Genomic DNA, 13,628 nt, shown 5'->3' on the forward strand with positions numbered 1-13,628 from the left:
GACGCTGATAGCCAAGTTTACATGAGCTTCTGGTGTCAGTGTTGGGATTATGTCTACTCCCAGGGTAATTACTTTTATCTTATTACCTACTCTTATTGTTTCTTCTAATTGGTCGAAACTTCTTCAACTGGTCGGGCCCTTATCGGGCCCGACCACTTGAACTGGACGGTAGAGCGACGATCTCGCTTCATGCAGGTCGGCGTTCACTCCCCGACCCTCCAAGTGGTTGGGCATCATTCTTTTCCTCCATCCTCTCCTAAATCCTTATCCTCATATTCCTTCCAGGTATTATATAGTCGTAATGGCTTAGTGCTTTCATCTGATCATTACCTTACCTTCCCCTTATGGTACAGTTAAATACAGGGTTCCTATCCCCCTAACCCTTTTTCATTACCTTACACTTATTCCAATTGAATTCCAGCAGCCATTTATCTACCACTCTCCTGGAGTTGGTCAAGGTTTTCTTGCAGCATCCCACAGACCTCTTCAGCCCTTGCTCTCCTCATTACCTTTGTATTATGTCTGGAAATGAAACAAAATAAATGACCTCTCAAATGGAGCTCATTCCCTCTAAGTCATTTACATAAATAAACTGAAGATCACAATGGTCCTAGAACCATTGGATATTCCCTTTCACTCCTCTCCAGGTGACTTATCCTCACTATGACCCTTTGTTTTCCGTCCGTCCGGTATTCCCGTATCATGTCCAGAGCCTGTCGTGTTATCCCCGCTGATCTGTGCATCTTAGGTATTAGTCTCTTGTGAGAAACTGTGTCAAAAGTGTTCTGGCAGTCTAAAAAAAATGCAGTCTACCCTTCCATTGGTTGTCTTATTGTGGAGGCCATTAGAGTACGATTCCTATGTGGACCATCGTACATATATTGACGTAGTTACGTCAATATAGTATAGATGACAGCGTATATATAAGTATTATCTTAACACGAGAATGGGCCGATGACCTTATCATAGACTTCACACAAGTTTGTTAAGCAGGATATTCAGCTCTCAAAATGTTCTACAATACTTGTGGATTCTTGCTAATGACACGAGTCTATAGTTTCGTGTCTCATGTTTGCCTCACTTATCGAATATTGGAAAGATATTTTGCCTTTTTCCAGATTTCCGGTAGCTCTCCGGTCGCTAGTGTAATGTTGAACAGCATATAGTTTAATGTGTAAGGCAAGATGCCTGCAACTTCCACCAGTAACCATGGTGATATCTGGTCTGGTCCTCCTCCAACATCCAGTTGCTGGAGCTTTTTTTATGTCCTCGACATTAACTGCGGGCGTGACGTCAACGAACACTGGCCACGTGACGTCAACGAAGCTCTGGCCATGTGACGTCAACGAACACTGGCCACGTGACGTCAACGAACACTGGCCATGTGACGTCAACGAAGCTCTGGCCATGTGACGTCAACGAAGCTCTGGCCATGTGACGTCAACGAAGCTCTGGCCATGTGACGTCAACGAACACTGGCCAGGTGACGTCAACGAACACTGGCCATGTGACGTCAACGAAGCTCTGGCCATGTGACGTCAACGAAGCTCTGGCCATGTGACGTCAACGAAGCTCTGGCCATGTGACGTCAACGAACACTGGCCATGTGACGTCAACGAAGCTCTGGCCATGTGACGTCAGCGAAGCTCTGGCCATGTGACGTCAACAAAGCGTTAGCCACGTGACGTCAACGAACACTGGCCACATGACGTAACGGAAGCCCCGCGGAGAGAGAGAGAGAGATTTGGGGGTGAAGTTACCTGAGGCGTCGTTAATAACCATTAATTACTGAAGCGTGAGCCGGCTCGAGCCAGCTGGCGTGGAGACTCGCGTCATAAACATGTCAGGGATGTATAGCCCCCCCCCCTCACCCCACCACACCCCCCCCCCACCCTTACCCCACCACACCCCCACCCCACCCCCCCCCTCTCCCCCCACAACGGACTCACCGAGGTTTGTTTAGTGAGTTAGAGGGGGGGGGATAGAGGTTATTTTAAGAATATTTCACATCCAAAGCTCCCTCCACTATCCCTCTCATCACCTAACTTAACACTTTGTGTACCGTGTATAATACATAAAATCTATGATACTTATTATAATTTACACAACTGAGGAGACAGATTAAGCCACCCAAGAGGTGGCACGGGCATGAATAGCCCGTAAGAGGAGACAGGTTGTTGTTGTTATAGATTCAGCTACTAGGAACAAAATGTTGCAAGTAGCACGGGTTATGGTGAGCCCGTAGCGGACATATATGGCACAGCAGCGGGGCTGTAACTAAGGAGACAGGAGGCAAAAATAATATTGATACTGCTGGGAGGTGAGGTAGATACAATGAGGTGAGGAGTAAGGAGTAAAGAGACATGGATCAATACATACAATGATTAGTGAGGTGTAGTGGGCGTGGCATTTTAGGTAGTGACGTCATTGTTGATATCTTCGTGCGCTGACCAGACCACACACACTAGAAGGTGAAGGGACGACGACGTTTCGGTCCGTCCTGGATCATTCTCAAGTCGATTGAGTTATTCTCAAGTCACAATCGACTTGAGAATGGTCCAGGACGGACCGAAACGTCGTCGTCCCTTCACCTTCTAATGTGTGGTCTGGTCAACATACTTCAGCCACGTTATTGTGACACATCGCCTGCATCTTCGTGTGCCACGCCCACTCTTGTAAACAACCTGTCCTCAGGGGATAGGCTCGTTAAAGCGGCATCCGATTCCCCCCCCCCCCCTTTATTTTAGAATATATTAAAACTAGAGAGAATTGCATATACATACGTTCAAGTTCTTCCTGAAGTCACTGTGGCTTGTCAATGTGCCTCTAGTCTGACGTCACAACGTCTCGTATGTGTCTCTCCAGGCTGACGTCACCACGGACATCACTGTGACGTCACCACGGACATCACTTCTATGTCTAATTTTTGTTTTGTTTAAGAATGTTGCAAGGCGTGTATGTCAGCCCTCGATAATTGTTAGTTAATTACCTTATCTCACTCCCCTCTCTCTCTCTCTCTCTCTCTCTCTCTCTCTCTCTCTCTCTCTCTCTCTCTCTCTCTCTCTCTCTCTCTCTCCATTAATACTACCCCTTCCTCCTCCTCCTTCTCCTTACTCTCTCCCCATTAATACTCACTCCTCTCCCTTCCCCCCCCCCTTTGTTAAGTTGCAACGTTCAATCCGACGTTAAATTAATCCGACGATAAATTAATCCGACGATGAATTAAATGGCCATTGAAATATCGTTATTGACACGAATGATGGACATATTTGCCCTCGAAGCTATAAGAACACACGCTATAAACTCTTCATTTTTTTGTAGTTTGTGATTGTGGAGGGTAAATATGGCAGTGCTTAATTAACCTGGTGTTCTTGGAGCCGGTGATTACCTATGCTGCAGTGCGGAGGTGTTTCCTTCGGTGTGGAGTCGCTACACTGACTCAATTCACGGGCTCACCATAGCCCGTGCTACTTTGAACTTTTGTTCCAGGTAGCGAATCTTAAACAACATATAACGACTCCAGGAGAACCACCTCGCTACACTGACTCCAGGAGAACCACTTCGTTACACTGACTCCAGGAGAACCACTTCACTATATTGACTCTAGGAGAACCATCTCGCTACACTGACTCCAGGAGAACTACCTCGCTATACTGACTCATGGAGAACCACTTCGCTACACTGACTCCAGAAGAACCATCTCGCTACACTGACTCCAGAAGAACCATCTCGCTACACTGACTCCAGGAGAACCATCTTGCTTCACTGACTCCAGAACCACCTCGTTATACTCACTCCAGAAGAACCACCTCGCTACACTGTTTCCATACCAGTAGACTAGATATACTGACAAACAAATTTCTTAACAAATCATTTAATAACCATTATTCGTGGTCGATGGTGTGTGTGATATACTTCTCCTCAAGACTATTACTCATTTCCTGACGTGAGTGTATGTAACGTCAGGACACAGTATTTAACCTATATCTTTACACCAAAAAGTAAGATTAATCTTTCAAAAGATACTAAGAATTTTTTCCTCAAAATATAAATTATTATAACTAGGAGGTGTACCCATATTTTATATATATATATATATATATATATATATATATATATATATATATATATATATATATATATATATATATATATAGATATATATATATATATATATATATATATAGATATATATATATATATATATATATATATATATATATATATATATATATATATATATATATATATATATAGATATATATATATATATATATATATATATATATATATATATATATATAGTCCTATATATATAGTATAGTCCTATATGTCGGTTGTTTTAGTTCTATTGATAATTATTTGTATAATCAAGATGTGGAGAATGAATTATAGAGACTTCCTCCTGTCTAAGCTGTAAGTCTAATTCTGGCTTAAGTAGATTTCATGGTCAAAAATTGACTTACAAGTTGGGAAGTTGATGACATTTTGCTTGTTGTTGTTGAAGATTCGCTACCTGGAACAAAAAGTTCCAAGTAGCACGGGCTATGGTGAGCCCGTTATGGACGTAGACACATTTTGCTTAGATGACAAGTTCATGTTTAGAGTCATGTGATTTGAGTATAGGAAGTGAGCAAAGTTCTTTTCTCGAGGGAAGTTCGAACGTTATCAGCTGAGAGTCACTTAATTGTAGAGTTAATTGAACTCAGAGATGGTTTAGCATTTGGTCAATGTTAGTAAATCTGGGTTGAATAATACGTGTAGGAGCCGTGTGGGTTCTCCCGGTTATGGGGTCAGCTGGAAGCAGGAGAACAGGATGGCCACGGAGATCGACGTTGACCAGACCACACACTAGAAAGTGAGGGGACGACGACGTTTCGGTCCGTCCTGGACCATTCTCAAGTCGATTTGACCATTCACAATCGACTTGAGAATGGTCCAGGACGGACCGAAACGTCGTCGTCCCTTCACCTTCTAGTGTGTGGTCTGGTCAACTTACTTTATCCACGTTATTGTGACTCATCGCCTGCGAGATCGACGTTACTATAGTTTCTCTCACTTGAGAAAGTTGGTTGAGATAAATTATTTCTATACTGAAAAAAAAACTTTGGAGTATGGCGGTGGACTCTAACTCGCGTCTTTGGTCACCCTTAAACTCGCGCCTTTCTCATTAGTATATCAGACTATTGTGCTTTCATTATGGATTCTAATATTCTTAATCTTAGCGCTCTCGTCTGTCAATGTTATTGACGTGATGCCCCGCAGTGCCGGGGTGGGGGTATGTATATATATAGTAGACCTGCGTGGCACCAAGTACCCTGAGCTGGTTATTAAAGAGGCAGTGATGGATCATCCAGTGTCCTTCACCTGTCACATGTGAACATGAGATATGGATCAGTCCCACATGTTTATGAGTCGAACCTCCCAGTCACAGTCTATGTTATTACGCAGGCACGTGTGTGTATATACTCACCTAGTTGTGAGTGCAGGAGGTTGAGCTTTGGCTCATTGGTCCCGCCTCTCAACTATCAATTAACTGATGCACAGGTTCCTGAGCCTACTGGGCTCTATTATATCTACATTTGAAACTGTGTATAGAGTCAGCCTCCACCACATCACTGCTTAATGCATTCCATTTGTTAACTACTCTGACACTAAACAAATTCTTTTTAATGTCTCTGTGGCTCATTTGGGTACTCAGTTTCCACCTGTGTCCCCTTGTTCGTGTTCCACCCGTGCTAAAGAGTTTGTCTTTGTCCACCCTGTCAATTCCCTTGAAGTTGTGTTTGTGTGTACTCACCTAGTTGTGATTGTGGGGGTTGAGCTTCATTGATTATATATATATTTATATATATATATAAATATATTTATATACATGTATTCTAATTTGATAATATATGATAATGAACTAAATATTAATAATAATCAACTAGAGATGTAATAAACATGAGATAAAATAGTCCAGGAAATGTAACATTGATAAAGTAATGGTAATGTGTTCTCACAGACATAACAACACAGGATACCACCCCACACACTTGCGTATATGTGATAGTGGTGTAAGGAATTTACACCAAGTCTTTCACACTCCCCTGAGTGCTTTGTCGAGGTCTGAGTGTGTGTCTATGACGAGACTTACAGCTCAACGACTCATCTCTTATCCTGTAGTGATACCAGAAGTCTTACCGGTAACTGTTTTCAGTGGTTTGAGTCTTACGTTTATGATGTAGGTCGTTTACAGTATCACTGTTATCTTGAGGTTATCTTGAGATGATTTCGGGGCTTTAGTGTCCCCGCGGTCCGGTCCTCGACCAGGCCTCCACCCCCAGGAAGCAGCCCGTGACAGCTGACTAACTCCCAGGTACCTATTTACTGCTAAGTAACAGGGGCATTCAGGGTGAAAGAAACTTTGCCCATTAGTTTCTGCCTCGTGCGGGAATCGAACCCGCGCCACAGAATTACGAGTCCTGCGCGCTATCCACCAGGCTACGAGGCCCCATACCTGCTCCAAGGTATTTGTGCTGTCCCTATATGTTTCACTGTTTTGGTTGTTCACTTTAAAAGTTAGAGGAACATTTGTTCATTTCACTGGTTGAAGAGCTCTGGGTTTTGTTATGGAGATAAGACCGCATTCAATGCTTTTAACAGCAAGTGAATTAAGTAGAGCTTGCAATCGAGTTTGTGTATTTGCAACAATACAAATGTCTGGACATAACAGATGACAGCTTCATCAGTTGGGCCCGGGGCGGCATCTGGCCTCGAGGGGGCCCCGGGGCGGCATCTGGCCTCGAGGGAGCCCGGGGCGGCATCTGGCCTCGAGGGGGCCCGGGGCGGTATCTGGCCTCGAGGGGGCCCAGGGCGGCATCTGGCCTCGAGGGGGCCCGGGGCGGTATCTGGCCTCGAGGGGGCCCGGGGCAGCATCTGGGCTCTAGGGGGCCCGGGGCGGCATTTGGGCTCTAGGGGGCCCGGGGCGGTATCTGGCCTCGAGGGGGCCCGGGGCGGTATTTGGCCTCGAGGGGGCCCGGGGCGGTACCTGGCCTCGAGGGGGCCCGGGGCGGTATTTGGCCTCGAGGGGGCCCGGGGCGGTACCTGGCCTCGAGGGGGTCCGGGGCGGTATCTGGCCTCGAGGGGGCCCGGGGCGGCATCTGGGCTCTAGGGGGCCCGGGGCGGCATTTGGGCTCTAGGGGGCCCGGGGCGGTACCTGGCCTCGAGGGGGCCCGGGGCGGTATTTGGCCTCGAGGGGGCCCGGGGCGGCATCTGGGCTCTAGGGGGCCCGGGGCGGTATCTGGCCTCGAGGGGGCCCAGGGCGGCATCTGGCCTCGAGGGGGCCCGGGGCGGTATCTGGCCTCGAGGGGGCCCGGGGCGGCATCTGGCCTCGAGGGGGCCCGGGGCGGTATCTGGCCTCGAGGGGGCCCGGGGCGGTATCTGGCCTCGAGGGGGCCCGGGGTGGTATCTGGCCTCGAGGGGGCCCGGGGCGGCAGCTGGCCTCGAGGGGGGCCCGGGGCGGCAGCTGGCCTCGAGGGGGCCCGGGGCGGCAGCTGGCCTCGAGGGGGCCCGGGGCGGCAGCTGGCCTCGAGGGAGCCCCGGGGCGGCAGCTGGCCTCCAGGGGGCCCGGGCGGCAGCTGGCCTCGAGGGGGCCCGGGGCGGCAGCTGGCCTCGAGGGAGCCCCGGGGCGGCAGCTGGCCTCGAGGGGGCCCGGGGCGGCAGCTGGCCTCGAGGGGGCCCGGGGCGGCAGCTGGCCTCGAGGGGGCCCGGGGCGGCAGCTGGCCTCGAGGGGGCCCGGGGCGGCATCTGGCCCGACTAATACCTACCGTCCCGATTATTTTGGTCACGAACCTCAACGGGTTTATCGTAAATCACTGGTAAGTGTCTTCCTGCCACGCCCACACGCCCTTGCCGCACCTCCACCACACCCGCCACACCCACCACCGCCACCACACCCACCCCCACTCCCACCACCAACAGCACCATCACCACTAACTACTAAGATTTCCAAAACGTCGAATCTGGCCTTAAAGTTAAGGACGGAGGTGACTTCCACAAGTTCTTCTTTGAGCGCCCTCGAGTAATTCCTTACATTTCTTCACCCCTCTTGCGTGTCCAACACTGGTGGTGGTGACCGGTATTATCACCCGCGGTCAAAACTCGCCGCGGTCAAAACTCACCGCGGTCAAAACTCACCGCGGTCAAAACTCACCGCGGTCAAAACTCCCCGCGGTCAAAACCCCACTGACATATACACCACCCACGCAGAATGGCGTATGGGCCCAAAATCATTATCGTTCATCTCTCCCATGCGAAGCCCACTGAGGTATACAAGCAATCTTCACGCCATACAGGACCTGCACTGTGGCAGGCATTTTGTACTTTATATAATACAGCTTCGAGACTTTGTAATGTGTAAGCCAGCAGGTGGGGGTCGTCGAGGCCAGAGAAATGTCTCATGAACAAGTCAAATAATAAATCCAGGAGCCGGAGGTAAATCATTAATTAAATCTTACTGGCTTCAAGGTAATTCATTATTAAATCTTGAATCATTATTCATCATGATGATTATATAAAGCACGTGAACACTACACAATTCTGTTTTCATAATGGTTGGGGATTGTCCAATTATCATTACTCTGTCGTTCCAGTCAACCAGTTCAATAATCGTCTCAAATCCCCTCACGTAATTTGCGGGGTAATTATATTCTCTATAAATTGACCCAAACCAGGTTATATTTTATGGTATATATTCTAATAATACCGTGAAGTGAGGCGACACCTTACTGGCGCTGTGGCTGATTTGTGCAGCACAGATATTGGTGGTGAAGCTGGTGCTGGTGCTGGTGGTGGTTGTGGTGGAGGTGGTGGTTGTGGTAGAGGTAGAGGTGGTGGTATTAGCGTTAGTGAAGGTTGTATATATCAATGGGGTTTTGGCTCGAGGGCGCTCAAAGAAGAACTTGTGAAAGCCTCCTCCATCCCTAACTTCAAGCCCTGATTCGACTAATGTTTTGAAAATCTTTAGTAGTTAAGTTATTACGTAAACAATGGTAGTAGGCTGGGCACAGGGAGCTAGACTTCACTTCCCCCTAGTCAGGCAAGCAATACTGTTCAACTTCGACAAGGAAGTTCAACGTCAAAATAGTTCAATTGCAATGCAACACGTGCACCAGCAAGGGTAGCAGGCGGGGCATGAAGAGCTAGACTTCACTTCTTGTAAACACTGTTAGGTGAGTACTACCACCCACCACTACTACCACCACTACCATCACTACCTACCACCACCACCACTACTCACCATCACCACTCCCCACCATCACCACCACCACTACCACTACCACCATCACTACCCACCACCACCACCACCACCACTACCCACTACCACCACTATTCACCACCACCACCACTACCCACCACTACCACCACTACTCACCACCACCACCATCACCACCACTACTTACCACCATCACCACCACTACCCACCACCACCACCACCACCACCACCACTAGCCACCACCATCACCACCACCACTACCCACCACCACCACTACCACCAACCAACAACCACCACCATCAACACCCACCACCACCACCACCACTACCAACAACCACCACCACCACCACTACCCACCACCACCACTACCACCAACCAACAACCACCACCACCACTACCCACCACCACCACCACCACTACCCACCACCACCACCACCACCACTACCCACCACCATAAACACCGTCCATATTTACCGGCTCGCTAGAACTCCGTCGTCAGCATTAAGCGAGGCAACATGATGGAGTCATAGCTTCACAAGTGGCTCCATAATTTAATGAACCTCTCAATTTCCGAGAACTTGTAGGCGCCATTGAGGACTAAAATTCCTAAAATATACAATTTAAAAGTATATAGTTCCCTCGTGTTCATTTGCTTTGTGACCTTTAAAATGGTATTTGAGCATGCGAGTTCTCTAGTTTATTCAAACCTCATGTCATTAACACAGATGAGTAGTTCTGCATTAGTTTTAAGAACCAATATAGCAGTTCCCGTGGCGCAGTGGTAAGACACTCGCCCTGGGCTTCGCGAGCGATTTGGCTTGGGTTCGTATCCTGGCCGGGTAGGATTGACTGGGCCCCAGTCCTTATTTACATGTACGTCCTTATTCACCCAGCAGTGAATAGGTACCTGGTTATTGAATGATTTGGCGGGGTATGCCTGGTATTACCGGGGTATGCCTGGTATTACCGGGGTATGCCTGGTATTACCGGGGTATGCCTGGTATTACCGGGGTATGCCTGGTATTACCGGGGTATGCCTGGTATTACCGGGGTATGCCTGGTATTACCGGGGTATGCCTGGTATTACCGGGGTATGCCTGGTATTCTTGTTATATGCCTAATACAACTTTGGGTTTTGCTCAGAACTTCAAGGTGCCCAAATACCCAGTTACAGTTGTAATCCACAAAATAAAGAGAAAATATTGGAGCCGGATGGTGGCATCGAACCCACATCCCTGAACTGAGACATATGCACTACCGACTGCACCATGAGGAGCTTTAAAGAATCTCAACTAGATTTACTCCTGATCATGTCGGTACTGCTCGTGCCAGTGGAGTTCAGAGCCGCAGGTTCGATTCGATCATGCGGCTTCAATATTTCCCAGTTATGTTGCGGATTATATCTATAAAATGGATATTTGGGCAATATGAATCTCTATTGCCCCTAAAAAAATAATAGCCTAATACAACTGAAAGGTGTATTATATATACATCAGATATACTAGTAATATGCCCCAAAAAATCACATTATCACGAAGTTGTCAATGAGAAATTCAGTAGTAGTGAAGAGGATTCGAACCTGTGATCCCCAAACACACACCTGGTATATCCCCCCCTCCCCCCTTCCCCCTGTTTAAAAAAAAGGATTCGAACCTGTGATCCCCAAACACACACCTGGTATATCCCCCCTCCCCCCTTACCCCTGTTTAAAAAAAAAACTGGGGTTTATTTCTTGGAAAATTTCTCCCAAGATTCCCAGGAATCTTGGGAGAGAAATTTCTTGTGCACGATACACAATGTTGACTATTACGTGTGGTGTTCATTTCCTAATGCTATATGGTAAAGTGAAGGTGTTTGGTCCACAGGTGGAGTCTGAGTGGGTCTCTCCTTACACCAGCGCCCTGAGACACGGAGCCTCAGGGCTCTCTCTACACGTCCCTGGCGAACAGGTGAGGAATAGCTTGTAACGCTGTAGTAACAGGTGAGGATTAGCTTGTAACGCTGTAGTAACAGGTGAGGATTAGCTTGTAACGCTGTAGTAACAGGTGAGGATTAGCTTGTAACGCTGTAGTAACAGGTGAGGATTAGCTTGTAACGCTGTAGTAACAGGTGAGGATTAGCTTGTAACGCTGTTGTAACAGGTGAGGATTAGCTTGTAACGCTGTAGTAACAGGTGAGGATTAGCTTGTAACGCTGTTGTAACAGGTGAGGATTAGCTTGTAACGCTGTTGTAACAGGTGAGGATTAGCTTGTAACGCTGTAGTAACAGGTGAGGATTAGCTTGTAACGCTGTTGTAACAGGTGAGGATTAGTTTGTAACGCTGTAGTAACAGGTGAGGATTAGCTTGTAACGCTGTAGTAACAGGTGAGGATTAGCTTGTAACTGTAGTAACAGGTGAGGATTAGCTTGTAACGCTGTAGTAACAGGTGAGGATTAGCTTGTAACGCTGTAGTAACAGGTGAGGATTAGCTTGTAACGCTGTAGTAACAGGTGAGGATTAGTTTGTAACGCTGTAGTAACAGGTGAGGATTAGCTTGTAACGCTGTAGTAACATGTGAGGATTAGCTTGTAACGCTGTTGTAACAGGTGAGGATTAGCTTGTAACGCTGTAGTAACAGGTGAGGATTAGCTTGTAACGCTGTAGTAACAGGTGAGGATTAGCTTGTAACGCTGTAGTAACATGTGAGGATTAGCTTGTAACGCTGTTGTAACAGGTGAGGATTAGCTTGTAACGCTGTAGTAACAGGTGAGGATTAGCTTGTAACGCTGTAGTAACAGGTGAGGATTAGCTTGTAACGCTGTAGTAACAGGTGAGGATTAGCTTGTAACGCTGTAGTAACAGGTGAGGATTAGCTTGTAACTCTGTAGTAACAGGTGAGGATTAGCTTGTAACTCTGTAGTAACAGGTGAGGATTAGTTTGTAACACCTCCCAAGGTGTTAACTACCAGTTAAGGTGTAACACCACCTCCTGACTTACCATTCTCCTAACTTACCATTCTCCTAACTTACCATTTTCCTGACTTACCATTCTCCTAACTTACCATTTTCCTGACTTTCCATTCTCCTGACTTACCATTCTCCTAACTTACCATTTTCCTGACTTACCATTCTCCTAACTTACCATTTTCCTGACTTACCATTCTCCTGACTTACCATTCTCCTAACTTACCATTTTCCTGACTTACCATTCTCCTAACTTACCATTCTCCTAACTTACCATTCTCCTAACTTACCATTCTCCTAACTTACCATTCTGACTTACCATTCTCCTAACTTACCATTCTGACTTACCATTCTCCTAACTTACCATTCTGACTTACCATTCTCCTAACTTACCATTCTCCCGTCTTCTCGACTCGTCTCCACAACACTGAATAAATTCCCACTCTCCTCCTCTCAGGCCGAGGGAGCCTCGAACGCCGCCCCGGCTTAAAAACAGCCAATAGAACCGAGTTCTCAAAATGCCTCGGGGCCTACACTCCAATTAGAGAGCAGTGCCACTTAAGTTTCCATGGAAACGAGTTGGGATGACTTGGGGGGGGGGGAGAGGGGTGATTGGCAATTATTAAACACAATAGGCCTTCCTGGAGGCCTAAATTACTCTCTCACTTTTACGGGTGAGGGAGTGCAGGCCTATACCTACGCACCAACGTCAAGAGTGCCGGCTCCTACAACAAGAGTGCGAGCACCTATAACACACGCGGCGAATGTTCCGCAAAAAACCGCGTCTATGTACTTGTAATCATATCGCAGCCCATATATATATAGACCTAAGCTATACGAGCTATAGGCCTAAGCCACCGTTGCTCATATTCGCCTGTGGCCCTGGAGGCGGTTCTCTCTCTGTGTCACAAGTAGAAACGTTCGAATCCCAAGCAAATCCTTTAACCTGTTGAGGCCGATGCATAGAAAACGTCAATATTATGGCGTTTTAATCATTTGTAACGCATCGAATTTTCAACGGAGTGATCGAGTCCATAGGTTGAAAGGACGGGGGTATATGGCTCCTCCGTCAAGGCCGCCCCCTTCGTTATCTTGCTTCCGCTAATATGGTTAAGTGGCCCTTAAGTGGTCCTTAAGTGGCCCATTCTCCCATAGCTTCCCTTAATAGACCTGGCCCTAGAACCACGCCCGTAATTCCAGCTCATACAACTCCTACACACACACACACACAGCATGGAGCCCGTACCTAGTCAAGCACAAGGCGAAGCTTGAAAAAGTTCAGAGATATGCTACTAGGCTAGTCCCACAACTAAGAGGCATGAGTTACGAAGAAAGGCTGCGAGAAATGCACCTCACGACACTTAGAAGATAGAAGAGCAAGGGGAAGACATGATCACTACTTACAAAATTCTCAGAGGAATTGA

At 47.4% G+C, this 13,628-nt stretch overlaps 1 protein-coding gene across 2 annotated transcripts in view; it reads left to right on the forward strand.

Moving 5' to 3' along the window:
• LOC123758046 (uncharacterized) overlaps positions 1-13,628 on the forward strand; it is a 523,684-nt gene that overhangs the window by 393,379 nt on the left and 116,677 nt on the right. Inside the window, exon 5 of one of the 2 annotated variants that reach the window (XM_069338603.1) lies at positions 11,110-11,208. In XM_069338603.1, the coding sequence (XP_069194704.1) occupies positions 11,110-11,208 (99 nt within the window). The remainder of the gene's footprint in view (positions 1-11,109; positions 11,209-13,628) is intronic. The other variant, XM_069338604.1, reaches the window with a different exon arrangement.

The sequence above is a fragment of the Procambarus clarkii genome, chromosome 40 (assembly GCF_040958095.1).
Source record: "Procambarus clarkii isolate CNS0578487 chromosome 40, FALCON_Pclarkii_2.0, whole genome shotgun sequence".
Taxonomy (NCBI): domain Eukaryota; kingdom Metazoa; phylum Arthropoda; class Malacostraca; order Decapoda; family Cambaridae; genus Procambarus; species Procambarus clarkii.